The sequence below is a fragment of the Mauremys mutica genome, chromosome 23 (assembly GCF_020497125.1).
Source record: "Mauremys mutica isolate MM-2020 ecotype Southern chromosome 23, ASM2049712v1, whole genome shotgun sequence".
NCBI lineage: Eukaryota > Metazoa > Chordata > Testudines > Geoemydidae > Mauremys > Mauremys mutica.
In genome coordinates, this window is record NC_059094.1 from 12786859 (window position 1) to 12794864 (window position 8006).

The 8006-nt window shown below is 43.0% G+C and overlaps 1 protein-coding gene across 1 annotated transcript in view; it reads right to left on the minus strand.

The window, feature by feature from the left end:
* The window catches only part of MACO1 (macoilin 1), a 48069-nt gene extending 40113 nt beyond the window's left edge, over positions 1–7956 (minus strand). The window contains exon 1 of the mRNA XM_044997655.1: positions 7827–7956. Coding sequence (XP_044853590.1) covers positions 7827–7906 — 80 coding nt within the window. The 5' untranslated portion in view covers positions 7907–7956. The remainder of the gene's footprint in view (positions 1–7826) is intronic.
* Between the last annotated feature and the right edge of the window lie 50 nt (positions 7957–8006).

An 8006-nucleotide genomic window follows, 5' to 3' on the forward strand; every position in this document is an offset into this window, starting at 1 on the left:
AACAGCAGGAAACAAGAATACAGGACAGAATACATATAAATGGCATGAAGTAAACAGAACGATGCTAATATGGACATATATATGGAAAATATTTTACAATAAGGAAGAGATATTTGAAAAATCCAGAGAGGGATTTGCCCCGGTACTAAATCAGTGCATCATATGGAGAAACTCTAATTCTTATACACAGGCTAAGGGAAGATGAAATGAAAAAGTTACATATATTTTACAGAAATTCTGGAAGCAAATGTTATACACTGGCTGAACTGGAGCCATGCATTCAGCAATGAGTATGATGTTATTGGAAAAACAGACACAGTCAGACCCACAAAATAACTTAGCTGAAAATACCAAAGTACAGAACAGGTAAAAGTAAAGCAGGCAGAGGAACTGCAATGTGTGCAGAATGAGACACATATGCAGAGGGAAGTATTACCTGGAGTATTGGGGATGACAAAGTAGAACATTTAAATTTAAGCCAAATTATATTTGAGACCTGGATTTGAGTTAAGGTAAAAAAAGGTAGTACTGTTGGTTTGTTACAAACCTATAGGGCAGCTTGAGAAGGGTGAGCAGAAAATGTTTTTCCTGTTAAAGGAAGATGATTAAAAAGTGCCTGATTAAATCATCATTGGGAAGAATCTTTATGGATTAAAAAAGCCTAAAAAGAGACCATATTCCTTGAGTTAGAATGTACCATTTTTCCTTACAGTTTATTGAGCTGTCAGCATAGTCAAAGGCTTAACACTTGGATATAAGCCAAATCAGAAGTGAGGTAGAACACAGAATCTAGTGAATATTTTATCAAAAAGTGATCATACCACCAAGAAAAGCAGCACAAAAAGTATTGGACAATCAGAGGCACATACTGTCCCTCACTCCACATGTGGAGCTCTCAATACCCACTTTTGACTGTATTTCATAGAAAAATAAAAGAGCAAGTGCTTCTCTAGAAAGTTGACCAGAAGATTTAGGGGCAAACAGTACGCTTAAATTGTAGTGATGTTCTTTTAAAATGTACAGTAAATCCTGCAATACAGCACAGAACTATCACACTTGCACATAGTACTGATGGAGTCCTAGCCTATCCAGGTTATCACAATACTTCAGAAGCAATGATCATTTTAGACTGTGAGATTGCACCATTGGCATCTGAAGCTTCAGTTGCAGTACACAAGCACAAAGCTGCCAGCAACTGTGCCAGCACGCCACGCTACACAGCACTTAATCATGGCCTGAAGTACCTTCAAATCGGACATGAGGAACCAGACTAAATGGGGGAAAAAAGGAAAAGGAAGAAGCATGAGAGCAACTACTGAAAATTGGGGAGAGGGAAAAAACAAGAGGAGATCAGCTCAAAGACCGAGAGTTTAATGGCCCTTTCTTGAAGGCATGAGGCACAAATAGCTGATTTAATGTATGGAATGAACACTAGAAAAAGCACTGTATGTAGTACAGTTACATATCACTAATTCCATATTTTAAAGGCCTTAAACGTTGAAACTAATTAGTTAAGTAAAAGAATATTACACAAGTTTTAGTGTGCAAACATAGTATTCAGTCAATGAGACAGGACGGTTACATTTTCACATGTAAATTACGATTTGACAGTTCTGATGGTCTGTTCTACAAGGTAATTATGCAGAAATAAATTCCGTTCCTGTTGCCTAAAATATACTGATCATGGGGCTCCACAACATCTGTAAAACTGAGAAACGGTCACTGTGGAGAGATGAATCACCAAATTTTAATTGTTCCAACTGTCTAGCACAGGGGTCGGCAACCTCTGGCACGCAGCTCGCCAGGGTAAGCACCCTGGCAGGCCCAGTTTGTTTACCTGCCGTGTCGGCAGGTTCGGCCGATTGCGGCTCCCACTGGCCACGGTTCGCCATCCCAGGCCGATGGGGGTGGCAGGAAGCCACGGCCAGCACATCCCTCGCCTGCGCTGCTTCCCATTGCCCCCATTGGCCTGGGACGGTGAACCGCGGCCAGTGGGAGCCGCAGTCCGCCGAACCTGCTGATGCAGCAAGTGAACAAACTGGCCCGGCCTGCTAAGGTGCTTACCCTGGTGAGCCGCATGCCAGAAGCTGCTGACCCCTGGTCTAGCATGTGCTCACTAAACTTTACAGCTTCCAATCAGTACCTTAAACTACTTGAAATTTAGGAACATAAGTACTAACCACCATGTCCTCTTCAGAAATTTGGAAGGATAAACAGTATCATTTTATGTTAAATCTTTAACAAAAATTCAAATGCATTCCAGATGAAATTTCATATTGAAATCTAATACCTGTCTGAGTGTTATCATAAAAGGTTGGGTTTATCTGAATATCTTTATAAAAACAAATATAGGGACCATTATACTCATCTCCTCAAAACTTTCCATTAGATCATTACTTAATTTTACTTTTAGTTTAGTCTTCTCCAATTTTATCCCAGATATTTAACAGTTAGGTATTATTATTATTAATGTTCAACCACCAAATCCAGGAATAACCATAGGCTATCATTATTTGTTTTTGGTAATGTCTAGTGACAAGGGATCCTGACCCTGGTTGGGAGCCTTCAGATGCCACTGGTATAATAAATTAAAATATTAATAATAGTGCAAGGCACATGCCAAACTACCAAGGCAGAGTCCTGTCTCAAATAACTCAGTCTAACAGATACAGATAGCGGTTAGTGGAAGGGGAACAACAAATAGAGATTTTTAATAAAAGTCAACTAGATTCAGCACAGTCAACAGGGCAGAAGTGGGTCTTTAAGGGGAATTTAAGTGTGAACACAGTAAGGGGCCTTGCCAATGAGCTCAGAGAGGTTAAACCATGAACAGTAGCCAAATGGAGAAATATTCATAGTGTGCAACAATTGCTAAATTCATTAATAATTTTGCACAATCTTGGGTTGCTGAGCTGGTGTAGACATAGTCAAACAGATTAAAAGCAACAATTTTGCCTTTTGAACAATAATGGCCTCTCTTCTTCCTTTGTGTGAGTATGTTCTCTTTGCATACAAGGGTAAACTTCACTTCACCAAAAAAGCTGCTCTGAGCACTTAGGTGAGCAGGAGTCTTATAAACATCACTTGGCTGCCATACAAAATCGAGGAGACAACATTGTGTTATGGAGGCTTTTTGTTTTTAAGAGTCAGGATGCATTCAGTGGTCTGTTTGTTTCACCTATCAGCTTTGGGGGCTTCATTTCATCAAACACAAAACCTACTAAGTTATCATCTGGATATTATAAAATGATTATTGCCATTTTTAGGTGGGTCACAGATATTGCTTATCAATCTTGAAAGTTTAAGAACCCAGTCAAATCACATCAGAGACTACTTACATAATATCATGATATACTGAACTATGAGTGAAAATGGTAAGAGGGAAGGGAGACAAGAGAAGGGATAAGGAAAAAAGAAAGAACATTCCATATAAAGCACTTCTTGCTGATTAGGTTACCAAAGAAGCAAACCCTCCACACTAGCTTACCCCTACCTCTTCCTGGAATAGTACTTTGAAGCTGTCTGAATTTTCAGAACAGAAAATGTCAATATGAAATGAAAACAAAGAATTCCACGAGAAACAATTACTATAAGAAATGTGATCCTCTGTATTGGAGATATACCTACAGCTAGCATAGTTATGTATGAGTCTTTTGAAAAAGCAACCACCCACCTAATAATACATCCCATCTCCCCCACCCCCAATCTGTTCAGATGTAAGAGAAGGTATATAATGTTGAATCTCTGCTTAAAAGCAACTGATCGTAGGATTCCAGAAGGGTCTGCCTACATATAAACTATTTTCCAAGAGACTGTGCTCCCTAAATATTATCTTATAAACAGAAGATGAAATTACTTTGTAACTTCCAAATGGTATTTTGCTCAAGAATAGACACTCTGAAGCAATTAATAAATATTTTGTTATTCTACTACATTTAACATTGTCCTTAGATTTTCCATCAATTTGACATGAACAAGAGACTGAATGGAGAATGGATCAAAAGAATCCAATGAAGTAAGCAGTAACAAATCTATATTTTTCTGAAAATTTTGTTTAAGAAATTATTAAATTAGCAAACAAGTGCCAGTATATTATTTGTAAATAAGATTGATAGGTAAGGGATTTCAGATATCAGCCAAATATAGAAATACAAAGGAATCCTTTTCTAGTTACACTATTTCTCACAGAACAACTTTATTTTAAGCAGAGGGTCACTATAATCAGAATCACAATTTGCATATTGAAAAGAAGTAAAACTCTGTGAATTTCATAATATCAGAGTTCACTATGAATTGGTTCCCTTTTGTAAAGCTAATGTGGCTATTACGCACATTTTCTCAGCTCTTCAACCTACTGCACATATAGACCTCAACTGAACTAGAAATAGACGTGAGATATTATCACAGCTCATGATCTTCAACAATCAGTGTTTCAAGACTACCAATTTCTCTCTTACTCAAGAATTGTATAATTACTGTGTACCTGAATTGGACAGCCCTCTCTTATTAGCTCAAAAACGTTGTTTTCTCCTAATTGTTTACGGCTTTAGTTGACAGTGTCTTGTCCACTAAGGAAGCAACCAAGTTTAATACTCAAATAAAGTATACCTTAAATTAACTGTGCTCTTTAAAATACTCTTAAGATTAAAACATGTTTTTACAAAACAGCTGTTCAAAAAGATGTTCTATGGTGTTTTGATGTGTACCATATATGGAACATGTCAATGCATGCAGTTATTTCACACAACATAAAAGTCAGGTGCCTTTTGCCATCTCAGTAGTACAGATATTCTTGTAATTTCCATCTTTATAAATGAATTATTTAAAGTTTAAAATAAAACTAGTGCCCTTTATTTAACAAGGCAAGACTCAAGCCATTATACGGAATGCAAGCATATTCAGAACCGTTCTTGACCAAATTATCTACCTTTATTTATTTAGCAAGTCTTTTTCTGAGAGTTTCTCACTGTTTCAGCTCCACAGTCAGAAGTTCTAATGTGGACAAGGTGCTGGCAGTTGCTGGCATTTTTTTACCACCAAGTCATCTAGATTTACTCTCAGCAGTAATTACATAACTCCATATGAAAAACGTTCCAATTTTTTCTACTAGTGGTGCAGCTCCACAATTTTAATAAAAATTTTAATAAAAAAGTTCTGTGCAGACACAGCTCTTTAGTATACATGGGTTATGCCAAAGGAGGGCAAACGCACCCTTATCAGGGAGGAAGGGGGACCAATACATAATTTGTGGGGGAGGGGGAAGTACCATGGGCAAAAAATACCTCCTGACAACCCCCCCCTAAAAAAAGAGCGTCCATCAGTTACACCCAACAACCACAATATCTAATACTCTAACCAAATTCTCTGATCATTCAATTTTTGCCCAAATATATTGATAGTACTTGACTCTATCTCAGGTGGAAACCCATTCTACCTATTCATCATTCTCTCTGTAAAATCATATTTCTAGCGTGCACACACACACACTAATGAATAAAAGCCAAAATATGTCACTGTTTACAGTAAAACACCATCAACTGGTGTCTCAATCTGAGATTTTCTTGCTCTTGTTTTTATATATGACCCATGTTTATCACCAAAAAACTCTGAGTTTAAAGGGACACATGAACTTGCAATCTAGTAATTTTTTTTTAAAATGAGTTAAAAGTCAGTGTCATGGACTGTACCTGAGGCTGCTACCATTTTTTTAAATTTAATTTACCTTCTTATATTTAAAAAATGTCTATCTGCCCTGTTGTGGGGGAAACAACAACAACACACAAGCAGAAGAAACAGTGAAACTGACTATAAAAGCTTATCAAAAGCACAAATAAGCTGAAAAAGAAAAATATTTCTCATCTTTTTCAGTTACACTAAATTTAGGTGTTTCTTATAAGATTTCACATTCAATTTAAAAACATAATTCTCAGTCCCTTTAAAGAAAACAATTTGCACTAATTCTGATTAAAATAAGCCAATTTACTCTTCTTTAAAAGTCCTATAAACTTCTCTGAGTATAAGATTATCATAGTAGGTTTTATGTCAATTTCACTTCTTTCTAGCTGTGGTTTTATACCCTACATAAAAACCTAACTCCTTAACCTTGATAACATGTTAGATGCTGCTGTCCGCCAAAACTTTGCATCCACAATGCCACTCATGCAAATTCATGCTGTCAAACTGCTATGGCAAGTTATCTACAATGTTACACCTCTTGAACTCACATTATTCTGCTCTGTTTGAGGTATGTGGAGAACCCTCCCAAATTGTTATTTCTGAACCAGGCAGCCCTCAAGATGCGCATATTCTGCTAAGCCCCTCACTACATCATGTAATGCAGGAGTTCTCAAACTGGGGTTTGGGACCCCTCAGGGTATCACGCGCTGTCAGCCTCCACCCCAATACCTGCTTTGCCTCCAGCATTTATAATGGTGTTAAATATATAAAAATGTGTTTTTAATTTATATGGGGGGGTCACATTCAGAGGCTTGCTATGTGAAAGGGGGCACCAGTACAAAAGTTTGAGAACCACAGATGTATTGTTCCGGGAGGATAAATGTTGGGGAAAGGAGTGGAAAAACTCTGAACAAATCCCCTTGACCCCTTCCCCAAGTTGCTTCCTTCAATTAGCACCAACAGGACCTTGGCCAGCAGCTCCCACCCACCCACACCCGGATTTATACAGAAAGGATAAGGTGTGGGGAACCACTACACAGAAACAAAACAGCATCTCAACTAAGTCTATGAAAAGCACAGGGGGCGGGTAAAGGTCTCAGGCAGTTGTTGAGGAAGGGAAAGGGGGTCAGGCCCTGAACAGGAAGAAGAGGCAACGTGAGGGGGACTTTGAGGGGAAGGGAACCTCTGAGAGGAAACACTGGGGGTGCTCTAAGAAGGGTCTATGTGTGGGGGGTGGGGGGGAGTTATGAGAGGTACGGGGACAATGTATGTAAAGAGAGGGGCCTGGAAGGGAGGAGCGTGGCACTGAGAAGAGACACCGTGTGAGGGGGGCGGGCACGAAGAGACCATGTGTATGTGTGGGGGCTGGGAGGAGGCCAAGTATGGGAACCCCTGAAAGGAGGCGATGGGGGAGGGCTGGGAGAAGGCAGTGGGGGGGGGCTGAAGGGAGGCGATGGGGGGAGGGCTGAAGGGAGGCGATGGGGGGAGGGCTGAAGGGAGGCGATGGGGGGAGGGCTGAAGGGAGGCGATGGGGGGGGAGGCTGGGAGGAGGCAGTGGGGGGAGGGCTGGGAGGAGGCGATGGGGGGAGGGCTGAAGGGAGGCGATGGGGGGAGGGCTGGGAGAAGGCAGTGGGGGGGAGGGCTGGGAGAAGGCAGTGGGGGGAGGGCTGGGAGGAGGCAGTGGGGGGGGCTGGGAGGAGGCAGTGGGGGGGCCCTGAAGGGAGGCTGAAGGGAGGCGGCGCGGGGCTCGCAGGAGACACTGGGCGCGAGGGCTCAGCGGCGGGCTGCGAGGCGGAGTCATTCGGGCTGGGCATGGGGCAGGAGCGCCAGGACGCCAACCGGCCGGGCCCAGAGTGCGGCCTAGCGGCGGCCGCCGAGCCGGCCGGGACCCAGCTGCCCGCGCCGAGGCCGGGGGGTGCGAGGCGCCGCGAGCCGGGCGCAGGGAGGGGATGTTCCGTCCTGACAGGCCGCGTCCCTCGGGCCAGGGGGAGGGGCGGACACTGACAAGCCGGGAATGGGGATCCCGAGGGGAGGGGGAGCGGGCGAGCGGCGCTGGGGCCGGGTCCTGCCGGGGCTAGCCGGGGCGGGGGCGGAGGCGGCGCCGGGCGGGGCAGGAGAACCCGCGGCAGGGGGAGGGGTTCGGCCCGTACCTGCCGTAGATGCCCTCGGTGATGCGGTTCCGCTTTAGCGGCCGCCGGAGTTTACTGCAGTCCGCGCTCCGCCGCTTCATCCTCCCGGCCCCCCGCCGCCCCCGGCCCCGGCCCGGCCCCGCGCGCGCTCGGCCCCGCCCGCCTCACGGCACCACCATTCGAGGCCGGGGAGATTTTTTT